Source organism: Dendrobates tinctorius, unplaced genomic scaffold, assembly GCF_039654945.1.
Source record: "Dendrobates tinctorius isolate UK_male_01 unplaced genomic scaffold, ASM3965494v1 ptg000140l, whole genome shotgun sequence".
Lineage (NCBI taxonomy): Eukaryota > Metazoa > Chordata > Amphibia > Anura > Dendrobatidae > Dendrobates > Dendrobates tinctorius.
Window position 1 is genome coordinate 10,179,697 of NW_027361808.1, and position 20,871 is coordinate 10,200,567.

A 20,871-nucleotide genomic window follows, 5' to 3' on the forward strand; every position below is an offset into this window, starting at 1 on the left:
CTACCGTCTGCAAGACTCTGCTTTGCTGTTGTCATGGTGCTGGTTGAGGTAAGTATGTGTGGGGTCAGGATTTACAGTGTGGATGTAGCAGAGGTGTGTGTACGGAGGTGGACGGAGCGGAGCCGCGCGTGTACGGAGCGGAGCCGCGCGTGTACGGAGGTGGACGGAGCGGAGCCGCGCGTGTACGGAGGTGGACGGAGCGGAGCCGCGCGTGTACGGAGGTGGACGGAGCGGAGCCGCGCGTGTACGGAGGTGGACGGAGCGGAGCCGCGCGTGTACGGAGGTGGACGGAGCGGAGCCGCGCGTGGACGGAGCGGAGCCGCGCGTGGACGGAGGTGGACGGAGCGGAGCCGCGCGTGGACGGAGGTGGACGGAGCGGAGCCGCGCGTGGACGGAGGTGGACGGAGCGGAGCCGCGCGTGTACGGAGGTGGACGGAGCGGAGCCGCGCGTGTACGGAGGTGGACGGAGCGGAGCCGCGCGTGTACGGAGGTGGACGGAGCGGAGCCGCGCGTGTATGGAGGTGGACGGAGCGGAGCCGCGCGTGTATGGAGGTGGACGGAGTGGAGCCGTGCGTGTATGGAGGTGGACGGAGTGGAGCCGTGTGTGTATGGAGTGGAGCCATATGTGTACGGGATGTGCGGAGCCAAGTGTGTACAAAGCATACAAAGCGGGCTTTTCCCACGGACACAGGAGTACACGGCGGAGCCCCGAGGAGCATTTTAAAACACACACATGACGTTCCACCTGAAGTGATGTGCTGGAAGTTGACCGGAAATGAGATAATTTCTTGAGGAGATTGTGACGGAACCAGGAATGCTTCAGATCCATCACCGTGTCCTCCTCCGACAGCACAGACAGCAGGATCGCCTTGGAATCGGGGATGCCGGCCATGTGAGCGGATCATGATAAGTCCTGCACCGGGAGGCTCAGGTGGGCACTACAATGGGAGCCGGGCTGCTATAGTATCTTTGTAGAATCTTTCTTTATTTCTTTCTCTCTTTTTCTTTCTCTGTTCTTTCATTCTCTGTTCTGTCTTTCCCTCATTTTCTTTCTCTCTCTAATCTTTCTTTTTTCTCTCTCTGTTCTTTCTTCCCCTCTTTGTTTCTTTTTCTTTCCTCTCTTTCTTTTCTTCTCTCTCTGTCTCTCACTGTTCTTTCTTTCTTTCCCCTCTTTCTCTCTCTGTTCTTTCTCTGTCTCTCACTGTTCTTTCTTTCCCCTTTTCTCTCTCTCTCTCTCTCTCTCTCTGTTTTCTCTCTTCCTTAGTGCCAGTCAGTGTGCCCATAATTCCAGCCACTGTGCCCTCAGTACCAGTCAGTGTGATCAGCAGTGCTAAATGGGTGCGATTAGGTGTGGACATGGGTGTGACTAGTTGTGGAATGGGTGTGGCTGGGCGTGGCCAAAATTTGCAGTCTTTCTACATCTTTCCCTTCTTCAAGAGTTGGCCATGATAGGGGCAGCTCTGACCAGGGGGTCTGGTTGCCCAATAGAGAGCAGTTCTGCCAGGAATTCTGTAATCATGCATACAAAAGGGGACAGCGCTTTGGGAGGAGTACTGTACCTAAAAGCAATAAACAGGACTGAGCTGAAATACTGGGCACAGCTGTGACTACATGTTTTATAGTCTGTTAATCTCCTCTCACTTCTTGTAAACTACAAGTGTACAAATATATTATATAGTCACCATGTGACTAGTGGGCCTGTGTAACTTCAAATGCCAGGGCTGAATTTTAGTCCCAGTCCGGCCCTGCCCATGGCATGCTGAGCCTTGCAGTCCCACATCAGCTGATTCTCAGCCACTTGAAGGAAGTGGTGTCCATTACTGCAGTCGGGAGGCAGAACGAGTCAGTGCGCCCCCCAGTGGACGCCATCATGTCACTCACCCATCTTGTCCGCGGCCAAGCTCAGCACTTCCTCCAGCTTCTTCTTGCTCCGGCCGGCCACAGCCCAGCGCAGCTCTTGGCCTCTGTAGTCCTCTCCATCAGCCGCTCGGGCCACTTCCTCCACAACGAACTGCCCGGTGAAGCCGGAGGCCCCGAATACGACAATCTGGTACGGCCGGCTGGAGGCTCTGGTGGCCATAGTGACTGCGCTGCGAGTGTGTGACTGACTGGCGCAGGCAGCAGCACTGACAGGTAGGGAGCGCCGGGGGGGCGTGGCTTTCCCGGGCACGGCAGCTTTTTTTTTTTTTGTTTAAACCAAAACTTTAATGAAGTGTCTGTAATCGCTACAAGCTCCGGACTGTTCACATTTGGACTCTCTGTGACTAGACAGACGGAATTCCCGTGTCACTGGCAAACGGAAGCGGATGGGCCTGGTGCATTTCATGGGGTCCGTCTGGGTTAGTTTAGTCCCTGTTCACACTGCATTGCAGTTTGAGATGTTCCATCTGATTTTGCCTAAAACGGGACTCCACCGAACCGCAAGGCCACAGAATATAATGAACAGAGTGAATTCACCCGCCATAGTTTTTCTCTGAACGTGCCCGCTAGTTCAGACCAGTAGGTTCACATGGCGTTATGGCAGTCTGTGTAACGCGTGCGCTACGCTTCTTTTGATCTCGTTTGTGCGATCGCGTTACTGCAGCTGCTCTTTCTGCACTAGCCGTGACGGACCCTCGAACACGAAGCTGAAGTTGGTTCCTTATTCGGCTAATTTTTACTTTCTGCTTTTTTCAGGTTTTTCAATAAAAATAAAACATTCTAAGTATATAATAATATGCAATCATGTGTCCTTTAGTGAATACACTTAAAAACAGATAAAAAAAAATAGAAGGCTGGCACAAAAATGGGCATCAAAGTGGGCACTGAGGTATGGTATTGAAGGGGTTAAATGGCTTTGTGCCACTGATCTGACACCTGATTTACAAACCTTGTGATGCCCCACATCAAGTTAATGTCTCTCCAGCCTGGCACAAATGGGTTCTGGGCATCAGAACTGGCATCAAAGTGGGCAAATCACCCATTTTCACAGATTTGAATAAGTAACAGCTATTTTTAAGGGGTTAAATGCCTTTGTGCCACTCAACCAACACCTGATTTACATACCTACTGATGCCCCACATGAAATCCAAGTCTCTCCAGCCTGGCACAAATGGGTTATCGGCATCAGAACTGGCATCAAAGTGGGCAAATCACCCATTTTCACAGATTTGAATAAGTAACAGCTATTTTGAAGGGGTTAAATGCCTTTGTGCCACTGATCTAACACCTGATTTACATACCTACTGATGCCCCACATGAAATCCATGTCTCTCCAGCCTGGCACAAATGGGTTCTGGGCATCAGAACTGGCATCAAAGTGGGCAAATCACCCATTTTCACAGATTTGAATAAGTAACAGCTATTTTTAAGGGGTTAAATGCCTTTGTGCCACTCAACCAACACCTGATTTACATACCTACTGATGCCCCACATGAAATCCAAGTCTCTCCAGCCTGGCACAAATGGGTTATCGGCATCAGAACTGGCATCAAAGTGGGCAAATCACCCATTTTCACAGATTTGAATAAGTAACAGCTATTTTGAAGGGGTTAAATGCCTTTGTGCCACTGATCTAACACCTGATTTACATACCTACTGATGCCCCACATGAAATCCATGTCTCTCCAGCCTGGCACAAATGGGTTATCGACATCAGAACTGGCATCAAAGTGGGCAAATCACCCATTTTCACAGATTTGAATAAGTAACAGCTATTTTTAAGGGGTTAAATGCCTTTGTGCCACTGATCTAACACCTGATTTACATACCTACTGATGCCGCACATGAAATCCAAGTCACTCCAGCCTGGCACAAATGGGTTATCGACATCAGAACTGGCATCAAAGTGGTCAAATCACCCATTTTCACAGATTTGAATAAGTAACAGCTATTTTTAAGGGGTTAAATGCCTTTGTGCCACTGATCTAACACCTGATTTACATACCTACTGATGCCCCACATGAAATCCAAGTCACTCCAGCCTGGCACAAATGGGTTATCGACATCAGAACTGGCATCAAAGTGGGCAAATCACCCATTTTCACAGATTCAAATCTGTGAAAATGGGTGATTTGCCCACTTTGATGCCAGTTCTGATGTCGAAAACCCATTTGTGCCAGGCTGGAGAGACTTGGATTTCATGTGGGGCATCAGTAGGTATGTAAATCAGGTGTTGGATGAGTGGCACAAAGGCATTTAACCCCTTCAAAATAGCTGTTACTTATTCAAATCTGTGAAAATGGGCGATTTGCCCACATTGATGCCAGTTCTGATGTCGATAACCCATTTGTGCCAGGCTGGAGAGACTTGGATTTCATGTGGGGCATCAGTAGGTATGTAAATCAGGTGTTAGATCAGTGGCACAAAGGCATTTAACCCCTTAAAAATAGCTGTTACTTATTCAAATCTGTGAAAATGGGCGATTTGACCACTTTGATGCCAGTTCTGATGCCGATAACCCATTTGTGCCAGGCTGGAGAGACATGGATTTCATGTGGGGCATAAGTAGGTATGTAAATCAGGTGTTGGATGAGTGGCACAAAGGCATTTAACCCCTTAAAAATAGCTGTTACTTATTCAAATCTGTGAAAATGGGTGATTTGCCCACTTTGATGCCAGTTCTGATGTCGATAACCCGTTTGTGCCAGGCTGGAGAGACATGGATTTCATGTGGGGCATCAGTAGGTATGTAAATCAGGTGTTAGATCAGTGGCACAAAGGCATTTAACCCCTTAAAAATAGCTGTTACTTATTCAAATCTGTGAAAATGGGTTATTTGCCCACTTTGATGCCAGTTCTGATGCCGATAACCCATTTGTGCCAGGCTGGAGAGACATGGATTTCATGTGGGGCATCAGTAGGTATGTAAATCAGGTGTTGGATGAGTGGCACAAAGGCATTTAACCCCTTAAAAATAGCTGTTACTTATTCAAATCTGTGAAAATGGGCGATTTGACCACTTTGATGCCAGTTCTGATGCCCAGAACCCATTTGTGCCAGGCTGGAGAGACATGGATTTCATGTGGGGCATCAGTAGATATGTAAATCAGGTGTTAGATCAGTGGCACAAAGCCATTTAACCCCTTAAATTTAGCTGTTAATTATTCAGATGTGTAAAAATTGGTTATCTGCCCACTTTGATGCCAGTTTTGATGCCCAGAACCCATTTGTGCCAGGCTGGAGAGACATGAACATGATGTGGAGCATCACAAGGTTTGTAAATCAGGTGTCAGATCAGTGGCACAAAGCCATTTAACCCCTTCAATACCATACCTCAGTGCCCACTTTGATGCCCATTTTTGTGCCAGCCTTTTTTTTTTTTTTTTATCTGTTTTTAAGTGTATTCACTAAAGGACACATGATTGCATATTATTATATACTTAGAATGTTTTATTTTTTTTGAAAAACCTGAAAAAAGCAGAAAGTAAAAATTAGCCGAATAAGAAACTGCCGAATAAGAAACCAACTTCAGCCCGAATAAGAAACTGAACGAATAAGAAACCAACTTCAGCATCGTCCCTCGAACGCTGTAGACCGCATCCGAGGTCCGTCTCAGCATAACGGCACTTTGCTACCGCATGCCGTTTTTAACATGTGCTAGCGATGTGCTAGGTTATGGCAGCCTTTGGGTGCGTTAGCGGATGTGTTACATTGCATTAATGCCGCTTTGTAACGCATCTGTTAAACGGACTGACATAACGCTATATGAACCTAGGCGAGCTACACTACTGTAACAATCAGTGTGGTTGAACCTAGACTGTACGGGCCGCTGTCAGGTATATATTATTGTAGATATAGACTGTACGGACCGCTGTCAGGTATATATTATTGTATATATAGACTGTATGGCTCCTGTCAGGTATATATTATTGTAGATATAGACTGTATGGCTCCTGTCAGGTATATATTATTGTAGATATAGACTGTACGGGCCGCTGTCAGGTATATATTATTGTAGATATAGACTGTACGGGCTCCTGTCAGGTATATATTATTGTAGATATAGACTGTACGGGCTCCTGTCAAGTATATATTATTGTAGATATAGACTGTACGGGCCGCTGTCAGGTATATATTATTGTAGATATAGACTGTACGGGCCGCTGTCAGGTATATATTATTGTAGATATAGACTGTATGGCTCCTGTCAGGTATATATTATTGTAGATATAGACTGTACGGGCTCCTGTCAGGTATATATTATTGTAGATATAGACTGTATGGGCTCCTGTCAGGTATATATTATTGTAGATATAGACTGTATGGGCTCCTGTCAGATATATATTATTGTAGATATAGACTGTATGGCTCCTGTCAGGTATATATTATTGTAGATATAGACTGTACGGGCTCCTGTCAGGTATATATTATTGTAGATATAGACTGTACGGGCCGCTGTCAGGTATATATTATTGTAGATATAGACTGTATGGGCTCCTGTCAGATATATATTATTGTAGATATAGACTGTATGGCTCCTGTCAGGTATATATTATTGTAGATATAGACTGTACGGGCTCCTGTCAGGTATATATTATTGTAGATATAGACTGTACGGGCCGCTGTCAGGTATATATTATTGTAGATATAGACTGTACGGGCTCCTGTCAGGTATATATTATTGTAGATATAGACTGTACGGGCTCCTGTCAGGTATATATTACTGTAGATACAGACTGTATGGGCTCCTGTCAGGTATATATTATTGTAGATACAGACTGTATGGCTCCTTTCAGGTATATATTATTGTAGATACAGACTGTATGGGCTCCTGTCAGGTATATATTATTGTAGCTATAGACTGTATGGGCTCCTGTCAGGTATATATTATTGTAGATATAGACTGTATGGGCTCCTGTCAGGTATATATTATTGTAGATATAGGCTGTATGGCTCCTGTCAGGTATTTATTATTGTAGATATAGACTGTACGGGCCGCTGTCAGGTATATATTATTGTAGATATAGACTGTACGGGCTCCTGTCAGGTATATATTATTGTAGATATAGACTGTATGGGCCGCTGTCAGATATATATTATTGTAGATATAGACTGTATAGGCCGCTGTCAGGTATATATTATTGTAGATATAGACTGTACGGGCCGCTGTCAGGTATATATTATTGTAGATACAGACTGTACGGGCTCCTGTCAGGTATATATTACTGTAGATATAGACTGTATGGGCTCCTGTCAGGTATATATTATTGTAGATATAGACTGTACGGGCTGCTGTCAGGTATATATTACTGTAGATATAGACTGTATATAGATATATATATATGGATATAGAGCAGGACGGAGCAGGACTAAAGATTTTATGAAAAAGGAGGAAAAAATAAGTTCCAAAGGACAAAACAAGAATCCCCTGGAGGACAGACAGCAACCACCAGGCAGCACCAGGTCTGACATCCAGAGGACAGCACCCGCAGGTAGGACCATCCTCAGCCTCACCACACTCAGAATCTTGCTAGAACTTAAAACTATCAGAAATAAGAATTAGAATTATAAAAATGGAAAATGTTAATTTGGAACAAGGGAAACTGAACAAAGTAAATGTTGATAGAGAGCCGGAGACACAAGGCAGCAGGGGGTCTAAGATCGTGGAGATAACACACTCTGAAGGGCAGAAGAACAGTCATGCAAAGAAAGCCATACAAACTGCCACAATTAGAGAAAACCCAGAGACCCTGTATGCAGACTTCACATCTAGTGAGGAAGAGAAAAGGAAAACCAATGTGTTATTCTTCACAGAGCATCTCCGAGCCTGGCACACCGCCCTGTGCAAGCAATATCAACACACAACCAAGTCTGATACCAATAATAGCCGGCAGATCAGAGTCAGAAACCATGAAGACGACGAATGCAGCTCACTCACCATCACTCTGTACAACAGTGGCACCGTCCTGGTGCAAGGGACTGAGGACAATCTGGGGAAATTTGAAGACAGGTTCCCTCATATTAAACTCCAGGCCCAATCCCACAAAGAACAACAAACCCCAGCCACCTCTGATATCCACACCATTACAGCCACCTCTGATGTCCACAGGCCTACAGAGACCTCCAGAGACACCACTGCCCCCAATGCTTCACACCCCTCACCCCAGACCCTCAGAGACTGTTTATCTCAATTAGAAAGAGAATTTGTACAATTTAAGGAAGAACATCTGAGAAACACTGGTGACAGAAATGCGAATGACCACATAGTTACTGAGATAAGCAAACTGAAATGTGAATACAGGTCATCCCTACAGCAAATACGAGCCGCAATGTGTGAACTGCAGGAAGAAAATGCCATGCTGAGACAGGAGATAGAAAAGCTGAAAGCACCAACACCTGGACATCTGAGCCAGGAGGGGGCCATGGAAACGAGGAGTGGAGAGGACATGACCTCCACTGGCCAGGAGGCTGAGAGGCCAAACAACCCCAATATGGAGGAACCGGAGTCTAATCAAAGTGAGCCAGAAACAAGACCCATAGAGGAGAGAAGAGAACCTGCTACCAGCATAATCTCCAGCACAGACCCCCATCAGCAGCCACATCCCCCACCAACAACATCACAAAGTCCTGACACCGTCCTCATAATGGACTCAAATGGGAAATACCTGAATACAAGGCGGCTATTCCCAGGAAAAAGGGTCAAAAAAATCCGCTGTGCAACTATTGAGCAGGTGACAGCGGTCATCAATAATCCACGGTTTTCCAACCCAAACCATATCATTATACACACCGGCACAAACAATCTGCCAGACCAGCACCAGCAGATCTCAGGAGAACTGGCCCAACTAGCAAAGACGGCACAACTAAGATTCCCAGACAGCAAAATCATCCTGTCATCTCTGCTCCCAAGAAAGGACATATCCAACCACACCATCCAGAACATCAATATGGACCTAACAGAAAGAAAGAAATCTGTGCCAGGAGTGATTCTGGCCCAACACCCCTCCATAAATCACCATCACCTCTATGACAGTAAGCACCTGAACAAATCAGGGGTCAGCCTTCTGGCCAAAGAGCTGAAGGACATTGTACTAAATAGAGACCACCCTAGGCCTGGAGCCAACACCAACCAGAATCCCATGAAAAGACCCCCGACAATAAGAAGGAAAGAAACAACAATTATATCAAAGGAAGCTGAAAACATACACCCTCACCCAAAATTGGACCGTCAGAGGAGGAGACCACCATGGAGGAGTTCACCGACCTCACACAGAGACATGCGAAACAGAGGCATACAGAGCAGAGATATACAGAGCAGAGATATGGAGGAGATAAAGACTCTACTCAACACAGTGTGCAGGAAACTAATGTAACTGGACGGAAACAACACCATTAATAAACCAGTCAGAGATCCGGTGTGTCCTACACAGCCATACTCATTACAAGGTATATACACCCAAGATATATAGAAAAAAAAAAATGACCTCACTTACAATCAGCAGCTGGAATATTCAGGGTCTCAACACCTCGGCCTTTGGATGTAAAACAAATGACCCTGACTTTATACAAAGACTGAGAAATATAGACATTCAGATCCTCCTGGAAACATGGACCAGAGCCGAAGACGAATCTCTGGTGCCCATCGGATACAGGGAAATCTCTGTCCCTGCCCTGAAAAATAAAAACATCAAACAGGGTCGGAGCTCAGGAGGAATACTGATCTGGCATAAAGAGGAGCTCCACCAGTACATCAAACCGGTGAAGAGAGGAGGCAGCCACATATGGATCAGGATCAGCAGCTCCATCCTCACCTCTCAGTCTGATGTCTATCTCTGCGCCACCTATATACCACCGCCAGAGTCACTCTACTTCAATCCAGACTGCTTCGAGATCTTACAAAGAGAAGCCGCCCACTATCAGGGCCTGGGCAAAGTTCTCATCTTTGGAGACCTCAATGCAAGAACAGGGAGAGAAAACGACTTCCTGACCACGGATGGGAACATCTACATATTTGGAGCAGAGAATAACGGCCAAGACTCAGTAGTCACAGAGAGAAACAGCTATGACAGTACAGTCAACAAAAGTGGTAAAAAGCTTCTGAACGTATGCAGAAGTTTAGGACTTCATATTCTTAATGGACGAACCAAAGGAGACTCCTTAGGGAGGTGCACACTAAACTCCCATGTAGGGAGGAGTGTAGTAGATTATGCCATTACAGATATGAACCTGGCAAATATCAGCGCCTTCATAGTCTCCCCACAAACGCACCTGTCAGACCACAACCAACTTCTTCTGTACCTGAAATCTACAGAGAAACCATCCACTCAAAAGCCACAGCAGAGCGGCCTCTTCACCCGGCCTCCATCCTATAAATGGCACAAAACGTCGGCATTAAAGTATAAAGAGGTTCCCAGCAGACCTGAAATACAGCGGATGCTCCACCACTTCTACAACTACGAGTACCAGCCTAACCCAAAGGGAGTGAGTCAAGCTGCAAAAGACCTCAACAATATATTCTATGCAATGGCCAGACTGTCCGACCTTAAAAAAGTCAACTACAAGAGACCAAAAGAAAAACAGATCAATGGATGGTTTGACAGAGAATGTAAAGCCGTACGGAAGATCCTGAGAACAGCCTCAAACAAGAAACACAGAGACCCCAACCACCCGGGTCTGAGGGAAGCCTATGAAACCATACAAAGGCAGTACAAAACCATCCTCAGGAGGAAGAAGCAGAGTTACATCTCCACCAAACTTAACCAACTCCAAGACGCCCTCCAAGACAACTCCTTCTGGGAACTATGGAACCACATGGGCACAAAAGACAAGAAAAACAACATCCATATCCAAAATGGCAACATCTGGCTCCAGTACTTCAGAGACCTCTATAAAGACATTCCAAAGGAAGAACTAAGCCAAGAACAGGAAAACATAATGGCAAAACTAAAAGCAATGGAGGAAAAAGTAAAAAATTTCCAAAACCCCGTGGATGCACCTATTACATTACAGGAAGTAGCAGAGAGAATCTCTTCCATAAGATGTAGAAAAGCCGGTGGCCTGGATGGAATCCTACCAGAAATGCTGAAGTACAGCCCACCAGAAATACAGGCCGCAATGGTTAAACTCTTCAATATTGTGCTAAGTGCCGGCTACTTCCCTCCTACCTGGAATCAAGGCCTCATCACACCCATCCACAAGAATGGGGACAGGTATGACCCAGCCAACTACAGAGGAATATGTGTCAGCAGCAACCTGGGAAAACTGTTCAACAGCATCCTGAACAAGAGGATCCTCAGTTTCCTCACCGAGCACAACGTCCTCAGCAAGAGCCAAGCAGGGTTCATGCCAAACCACCGCACTACTGACCACATCTACACCCTGCACAGCCTCATTCAGAGCCACGTCCACAATACAAAGAACGGGAAGATATACGCCTGTTTCGTGGACTTTAAAAAGGCCTTTGATTCGGTGTGGCACCCAGGCTTATTCCTGAAACTGCTGGAGAGCGGAATAGGAGGAAAGACCTATGATGTTATCAAAAGCTCCTACACCGAGAACCTCTGCAGTGTGAGTGTGAACGGCAGAAGAACGGCTTATTTCCAGCAGAGCCGGGGAGTCAGACAAGGCTGCAGCCTAAGCCCAACGCTCTTCAACATTTACATCAATGAGCTGGCTACCGCTCTGGAATCTTCCACAGCACCAGGTCTCACCCTCCACGACATGCAGGTGAAATTCCTGCTGTATGCAGATGACTTGCTGCTTCTGTCACCAACCGAGAAAGGCCTCCAAGACAACCTGAAAATCTTAGAGAAATTCAGCTCCACCTGGGCTCTACCGGTCAACCTAAAGAAAACCAACATCATGGTGTTCCAGAAGAGAAAGAGAAAATCAGACCAGCACCCTTCATTTATCCTCAACAACTGCACCCTTACAGGAACGGACAAATATACCTATCTGGGCCTAGAGATTCACCGATCAGGGAGATTCAAACAAGCCATAGAGACCCTGAAAGACAAGGCATGCAAAACCTTCTATGCCATCCGAAGGAAACTCTACCATCTAAAGCCACCAGTGAGGGTCTGGTTAAAAATCTTCGATTCTATCATCGCCCCAATCCTCCTGTATGGCAGCGAAGTCTGGGGTCCTCACACCTACCCAGACTGGTCAAGGTGGGATTCAAGCCCAACAGAAATATTCCACCTGGAATTCTGCAAGCACCTTCTCCAAGTCCATCGGAGCACCTCCAACAGTGCTTGCCGGGCCGAGCTGGGCAGATTCCCTCTACACCTAACGGTTCTAAAGAGGGCACTGTCATTCCGGGCTCACCTACGTAGGAGCAATCCAAGCTCCCATCACCATAAAGCCCTGACACATGTAGGGGAAACAGAAAAACCAGGACCCTCGGAACAGCTCACCCAAACCCAACCTGACCAGAAAACCAATCACAACAACCTGACAAAAGCCGGAATCAGGAAGATGGTAGACGAAGGCCAGGAGAGGTACGTGAGTGACTGGAAGAACGACATCATCAGCTCACAGAAACTGACCATGTACCAGAGTCTACAGAGAGACTACAGACTGGCCCCATACCTGGAGAAACTCCCGGACCCCAAAGACCGCAAGATCCTGAGCCGGTATAGACTCAGTGCCCACAGTCTGGCCATCGAATCCGGCCGACACAGGCAGAGCTACAAGCCCAGGGAGGAAAGACTGTGCCAACACTGTGACCAGGAGGCCCTGGAGGATGAGACCCACTTCCTGCTACACTGCTCCAAGTACTCAGCAGTGAGGGACACTCACTTCAGGAGACTCACATCTCTTCCCGGATTTCACCACCATGAAGGAGGAAGAGAAAACATACATCCTGCTGGGGGAAGAAGAGAGAGCAGTGGAGATAGCAGCGCAATATGTGAGCGAATGCCATAAACTGCGAGAAAGAGAACTATGATATGCCATGGACTTCTATGGCACCCACCCTGGATATGCCCCAATCCCCCATCCACCTTCCCTATGCCATGGACTTCTATAGCCTCATCCTGGATCTGCCCCCATGCCCCCATCCACCTTCCCTATGCCATGGACTTCTATAGCCCCATCCTGGATCGGCCCCATCCACCTTTCCTACAGCCCCTTCCCAACATCCCTACAGTCCCTATCCCTATTCCCTTCTGTACACCTGCTTTGGCAAAACTAATGTGTATTTAGTCCTGCCAATAAAGCTTCTTTGAATCTTGAATCTTGAATCTTGACTGTACGGGCTCCTGTCAGGTATATATTATTGTAGATATAGACTGTATGGGCTCCTTCCAGGTATCTATTATTGTAGATAAAGACTGTATGAGCTCCTGTCAGATATTATTGTAGATATAGACTGTATGGGCTCCCGTCAGATATATATTATTACAGATATAGACTGTATGGGCTCCTGTCAGGTATATATTACTGTAGATACAGACTGTACTGGCTCCTGTCAGGTATATATTATTGTAGCTATAGACTGTACGAGCTGCTGTCAGGTATATATTATTGTAGATATAGACTGTACCGACTCCTGTCAGGTATATATTATTGTAGCTATAGACTGTATGGGCTGCTGTCAGGTATATATTATTGTAGATACAGACTGTACGGGCTCCTGTCAGGTATATATTATTACAGATATAGACTGTATGGGCTCCTGTCAGGTATATATTATTGTAGATATAGACTGTACAGGCTCCTGTCAGGTATATATTATTGTAGCTATAGACTGTACGGGCTCCTGTCAGGTATATATTATTGTAGATATAGACTGTACAGGTTCCTGTCAGGTATATATTATTGTAGATATAGACTGTACGGGCTGCTGTCAGGTATATATTATTGTAGATATATAATGTATGGGCTCCTGTCAGGTATATATTATTGTAGCTATAGACTGTACGGGCTGCTGTCAGGTATATATTATTGTAGATATAGAATGTATGGGCTCCTGTCAGGTATATATTATTGTAGATACAGACTGTATGGGCTCCTGTCAGGTATATATTATTGTAGATACAGATTTTATGGGCTCCTGTCAGGTATATATTATTGTAGATACAGACTGTATGGGCTCCTGTCAGGTATATATTATTGTAGCTATAGAATGTATGGGCTCCTGTCAGGTATATACTATTGTAGATACAGACTGTATGGGCTCCTGTCAGGTATATATTATTGTAGATATAGAATGTATGGGCTCCTGTCAGGTATATATTATTGTAGATACAGACTGTATGGGCTCCTGTCAGGTATATATTATTGTAGATATAGACTGTATGGGCTCCTGTCAGGTATATATTATTGTAGATACAGACTGTATGGGCTCCTGTCAGGTATATATTATTGTAGCTATAGACTGTACGGGCTCCTGTCAGTTATATATTATTGTAGATATAGACTGTACAGGCTCCTGTCAGGTATATATTATTGTAGATATAGACTGTATGGGCTGCTGTCAGGTATATATTATTGTAGATATAGACTGTACGGGCCGCTGTCAGGTATATATTATTGTAGCTATAGACTGTACGGGCTACTGTCAGGTATATATTATTGTAAAATATAGACTGTACGGGCCGCTGTCAGGTATATATTATTGTAGATATAGACTGTACGTGCTCCTGTCAGGTATATATTATTGTAGATAGACTGTACGGGCTCCTGTCAGGTATATATTATTGTAGGTACAGACTGTAGGGCTCCTGTCAGGTATATATTATTGTAGATATAGACTGTACGGGCTCCTGTCAGGTATATATAATTGTAGATATAGACTGTACGGGCTCCTGTCAGGTATATATTATTGTAGGTACAGACTGTAGGGCTCCTGTCAGGTATATATTATTGTAGATATAGACTGTACGGGCCGCTGTCAGGTATATATTATTGTAGATATAGACTGTACGGGCTGCTGTCAGGTATATATTATTGTAGATATAGACTGTATGGGCTCCTGTCAGGTATATATTATTGTAGATACAGACTGTATGGGCTCCTGTCAGGTATATGTTATTGTAGCTATAGACTGTACGGGCTCCTGTCAGGTATATATTATTGTACATATAGAATGCATGGGCTCCTGTCAGGTATATATTATTGTACATATAGAATGTATGGGCTCCTGTCAGGTATAATATATTATTGTAGATATAGACTGTATGGGCTCCTGTCAGGTATATATTTTTGTAGATACAGACTGTACAGGCTCCTGTCAGGTATATATTATTGTAGATATAGACTGTATGGGCTGCTGTCAGGTATATATTATTGTAGATATAGACTGTACGGGCCGCTGTCAGGTATATATTATTGTAGCTATAGACTGTACGGGCTCCTGTCAGGTATATATTATTGTAAAATATAGACTGTACGGGCCGCTGTCAGGTATATATTATTGTAGCTATAGACTGTACAGGCTCCTGTCAGGTATATATTATTGTAGATATAGACTGTACGGGCCGCTGTCAGGTATATATTATTGTAGATATAGACTGTACGTGCTCCTGTCAGGTATATATTATTGTAGATAGACTGTACGGGCTCCTGTCAGGTATATATTATTGTAGGTACAGACTGTAGGGCTCCTGTCAGGTATATATTATTGTAGATATAGACTGTACGGGCTCCTGTCAGGTATATATAATTGTAGATATAGACTGTACGGGCTCCTGTCAGGTATATATTATTGTAGGTACAGACTGTAGGGCTCCTGTCAGGTATATATTATTGTAGATATAGACTGTACGGGCCGTTGTCAGGTATATATTATTGTAGATATAGACTGTACGGGCTGCTGTCAGGTATATATTATTGTAGATATAGACTGTATGGGCTCCTGTCAGGTATATATTATTGTAGATACAGACTGTACGGGCTCCTGTCAGGTATATATTATTGTAGATATAGACTGTACGGGCTCGTGTCAGGTATATGTTATTGTAGCTATAGACTGTACGGGCTCCTGTCAGGTATGTATTATTGTACATATAGAATGTATGGGCTCCTGTCAGGTATATATTATTGTACATATAGAATGTATGGGCTCCTGTCAGGTATAATATATTATTGTAGATATAGACTGTATGGGCTCCTGTCAGGTATATATTATTGTAGATATAGACTGTACGGGCTCCTGTCAGGTATATATTATTGTAGATATAGACTGTATGGGCTCCTGTCAGGTATATATTATTGTAGATATAGACTGTATGGGCTCCTGTCAGGTATATATTATTGTAGCTATAGATTGTATGGCTCCTGTCAGGTATGTATTATTGTACATATAGAATGTTTGGGCTCCTGTCAGGTATATATTATTGTACATATAGAATGTATGAGCTCCTGTCAGTTATATATTATTGTAGATATAGACTGTATGGGCTCCTATCAGGTATATATTATTATAGATATAGACTGTATGGGCTCCTGTCAGGTATATATTATTGTAGCTATAGACTGTACGGGCTGCTGTCAGGTTTATATTATTGTAGATATAGACTATACAGGTTCCTGTCAGGTATATATTATTGTAGATACAGACTGTACAGGTTCCTGTCAGGTATATATTATTGTAGATACAGACTGTATGGGCTCCTGTCAGGTATATATTACTGTAGATACAGACTGTACGGGCTCCTGTCAGGTATATATCATTGTAGATACAGACTGTATGGGCTCCTGTCAGGTATATATTATTGTAGATATAGACTGTATGGCTGCTGTCAGGTATATATTATTGTAGATACAGACTGTATGGGCTCCTGTCAGGTATATATTATTGTAGCTATAGACTGTACGGGCTGCTGTCAGGTATATTATTGTAGATACAGACTGTACGGGCTCCTGTCAGGTATATATTATTGTAGATATAGACTGTATGGGCTCCTGTCAGGTATATATTATTGTAGATATAGACTGTATGTGCTCCTGTCAGGTATATATTATTGTAGATACAGACTGTATGGGCTCCTGTCAGGTATATATTATTGTAGATACAGACTGTACGGGCTCCTGTCAGGTATATTTTATTGTAGATATAGACTGTATGGGCTGCAGTCAGGTATATATTATTGTAGATACAGACTGTATGGGCTGCTGTCAGGTATATATTATTGTAGCTATAGACTGTACGGGCTGCTGTCAGGTATATATTATTGTAGATGTAGACTGTACAGGTTCCTGTCAGATATATATTATTGTAGATACAGACTGTACAGGTTCCTATCAGGTATATATTATTGTAGATATAGACTGTATGGGCTCCTGTCAGGTATATATTATTGTAGTTATAGACTGTACGGGCTGCTGTCAGGTATATATTATTGTAGATATAGACTGTACGGGCTCCTATCAGGTATATATTATTGTAGATATAGACTGTATGGGCTCCTGTCAGGTATATATTATTGTAGCTATAGACTGTACGGGCTGCTGTCAGGTATATATTATTGTAGATACAGACTGTACAGGTTCCTGTCAGGTATATATTATTGTAGATATAGACTGTACGGGCTCCTGTCAGGTATATATTATTGTATATATAGACTGTATGGCTCCTGTCAGGTATATATTATTGTAGATATAGACTGTACGGGCTCCTGTCAGGTATATATTATTGTAAATATAGACTGTACGGGCTCCTGTCAGGTATATATTATTGTATATATAGACTGTATGGCTCCTGTCAGGTATATATTATTGTAGATATAGACTGTACGGGCTCCTGTCAGGTATATATTATTGTATATATAGACTGTATGGCTCCTGTCAGGTATATATTATTGTAGATATAGACTGCACGGGCTCCTGTCAGGTATATATTATTGTAGATATAGACTGTACAGGCTCCTGTCAGGTGTATATTATTGTAGATACAGACTGTACAGGTTCCTGTCAGGTATATATTATTGTAGATATAGACTGTATGGGCTCCTGTCAGGTATATATTATTGTAGATATAGACTGCACGGGCTCCTGTCAGGTATATATTATTGTAGATATAGACTGTACAGGCTCCTGTCAGGTGTATATTATTGTAGATACAGACTGTACAGGTTCCTGTCAGGTATATATTATTGTAGATATAGACTGTATGGGCTCCTGTCAGGTATATATTATTGTAGCTATAGACTGTACGGGCTGCTGTCAGGTATATATTATTGTAGATATAGACTGTACAGATTCCTGTCAGGTATATATTATTGTAGATACAGACTGTACAGGTTCCTGTCAGGTATATATTATTGTAGATATAGACTGTACGGGCTCCTGCCAGGTATATATTATTGTAGATATAGACTGTATAAAGAGGCTCCCAGCAGACCTGAAATACAGCGGATGCTCCACCACTTCTACAACTACGAGTGGGGACTGTTGTGCATGTAAATATATGTTAAAAACCGACTTATTTTCTAATTCATCAAGAACACGTGATTTTAAGATTACTCATGCGATCAATTGTAGGACTACATCAGTTATATATTATCTTACGTGTCCATGTGGACTTATTTATATAGGTCTCACATCACGCCAACTCCGTGTGCAAATATTGGAACATGTCAAGGATATTAAATCAGCTAGACTCATGGGTTTGGATGAATCACGTAAAGAAGATGTGGCCAAGTTGAAGACTTTACCTGCTCACTATCGGGAATTTCACCCCTTCGGAACCATAGACCTCCAAGTTAGAGGTATTGATGTGGTGCACTTGGGTATTCGAGGGGGGCATCTTATGAACAAACTGGCCCAAAGAGAATGTCGATAGATTACCACTCTTAGGACAATGAAACCACATGGTCTTAATGACCAATGGGGGTTTTCTAGTTTTTTATAGGGTTAGGTTGGGGTGTGCCTTGATGTGGGGATTTCTGGGTTGCTGCTTATATATATTTACTTGATAATGTCCCCTTATGCATAATTTTTTCATACCATATGTATGTATAATATTTTTAAAAAAATAATCCTTGTTTTTTTAATCATTTTAAAATGGCTGTTCTCAGTGGTGGACTAGTAGTTCTCTATAGTATGGGATAAAATATTATAAAAAAAAATATACATAATACTGTATTAAAATATTTTTTGTTTCATTATATAGCTTTGGAATTTTCTTTTTGGCCTTGTGACGATATGGAGGGAGGAATCTACATGTGAAAAAAAGAAATATAATTTTTTTATTATAATATTATGTCCATATGAAGATTTTCTTAATATTTGGATGAAAGGAAGCTCTAGGAAGAAAAACATGGAGTAATATTAACATGAAGCACTATTTATCTATATATTTATGTATAATTATCCATATTGACTTTCAATATTTTTGTATTTATATATAATTTTTTATTTTTTATTTTATTATTTTTCACAACATATTTTGTTTTCATATACTTCATGTTTTATACTAATTATTGTACTATAATAGGGTCATGGATAATATCTATGACCATTATGGAAATATAATATTTGGTTTACTTGGGAGAGTCTTCTAATTATCTATTTATGATGATTTTTGTTTGTAAATCAACCTATTGTTAATATGGCTGTATTTATGCTATGTGTATTGTTCCTTGTAGCAATATACTTATTTTGAGTATATCGCTTATTTATTGACTATATACGCTCAGTTGGAAGCTCTATTTATGATATAGTCAAAAGAAAATATATCTTCTTATTTCTGCCCTTAGATTTGCCCATTTCCAATATGGTCACATTGGTGCTGTGCGCATCGCTTGCTTCTGCTGGTGGCGCATGCTCAGTCGGAGACCTTGCTTGCAACGTCACGGACGGCGCAACCGCGCCTTCTGATGACGTGGCCGCGGGATCTCCGGCGGGATTGCCATGTATGCGGCAGCTGGCGATGCGCCGCATAGCACTTTTGATTGGATCATTAATTAATTGTGCCCACTATATAGAACTCCTCCGCCCATTCACTTTATCACTCCCTGAGGAAGCAGACGTGTGAAACGCGCGTTGGAGTGAGAGGCCACAGTGTTCACACACACAGCATGAATCCAGGTCGGTAGTGTGCCTAAATCTTTATTTTTATGGTTAAAAATGTATTTATGTACTATATAGAATGCATTATGCACTTTATACCATATATGACATCTCCATGAATATAGAATTGTATATGAGCACTGCACTTTCTTATAGATGGTAATATTACTGGTTCTTTGGCGATTACATGTAGCTTGGATCATAATTTATTGCACCTTTACTTGTGTGTGTTGACCTGTCTCCTCTAATGTATTTTAATAGTCAATTTGTTGGTGTTTGCAACTAATAAAGTGTTTTCTGCTTTTGAAAAATAATATGGGAAAAGTTTGATTTCTTTTAAGTAGTCTTTTTTGGATATATAGCTACGAGTATCAGCCTAACCCAAAGGGAGTGAGTCAAGCTGCAAAAGACCTCAACAATATATTCTATGCAATGGCCAGACTGTCCGACCTTAAAAAAGTCAACTACAAGAGACCAAAAGAAAAACAGATCAACGGATGGTTTGACAGAGAATGTAAAGCCGTACGGAAGACCCTGAGAACAGCCTCAAACAAGAAACACAGAATCCCCAACCACCCGGGTCTAAGGGAAGCCTATGAAACCATACAAAGGCAGTACAAAACCATCCTCAGGAGGAAGAAGCAGAGTTACTGTATATCTCCACCAAACTTAACCAACTCCAAGATGCCCTCCAAGACAACTCCTTCTGGAAACTATGGAACCACATGGGCACAAAAGACCAGAAAAACAACATCCATATCCAAAATGGCAACATCTGGCTTCAGTACTTCAGAGACCTCTATAAAGACATCCCGAAGGAAGAACTAAGCCAAGAACAGGAAAGCATAATGGCAAAACTAAAAGCAATGGAGGAAAAAGTAAAACACTTCCAAAACCCCGTGGTTACACCTATTACATTACAGGAAGTAGCATAGA

At 43.0% G+C, this 20,871-nt stretch overlaps 1 protein-coding gene and 1 long non-coding RNA gene across 2 annotated transcripts in view; one reads left to right on the forward strand and one right to left on the reverse strand.

The window, feature by feature from the left end:
* Positions 1–2,080, reverse strand: part of LOC141049024 (saccharopine dehydrogenase-like oxidoreductase) — a 187,525-nt gene extending 185,445 nt beyond the window's left edge. Inside the window, exon 1 of the mRNA XM_073545125.1 lies at positions 1,882–2,080. Within this exon, the coding sequence (XP_073401226.1) occupies positions 1,882–2,080 (199 nt within the window). The remainder of the gene's footprint in view (positions 1–1,881) is intronic.
* Positions 1,997–20,249, forward strand: LOC141049026 (uncharacterized). Its single transcript, XR_012220232.1, has 3 exons — positions 1,997–2,133; positions 18,459–18,632; positions 19,037–20,249. It is a non-coding gene; the product is annotated as an uncharacterized lncRNA (long non-coding RNA).
* The last annotated feature ends 622 nt before the right edge of the window (positions 20,250–20,871 follow it).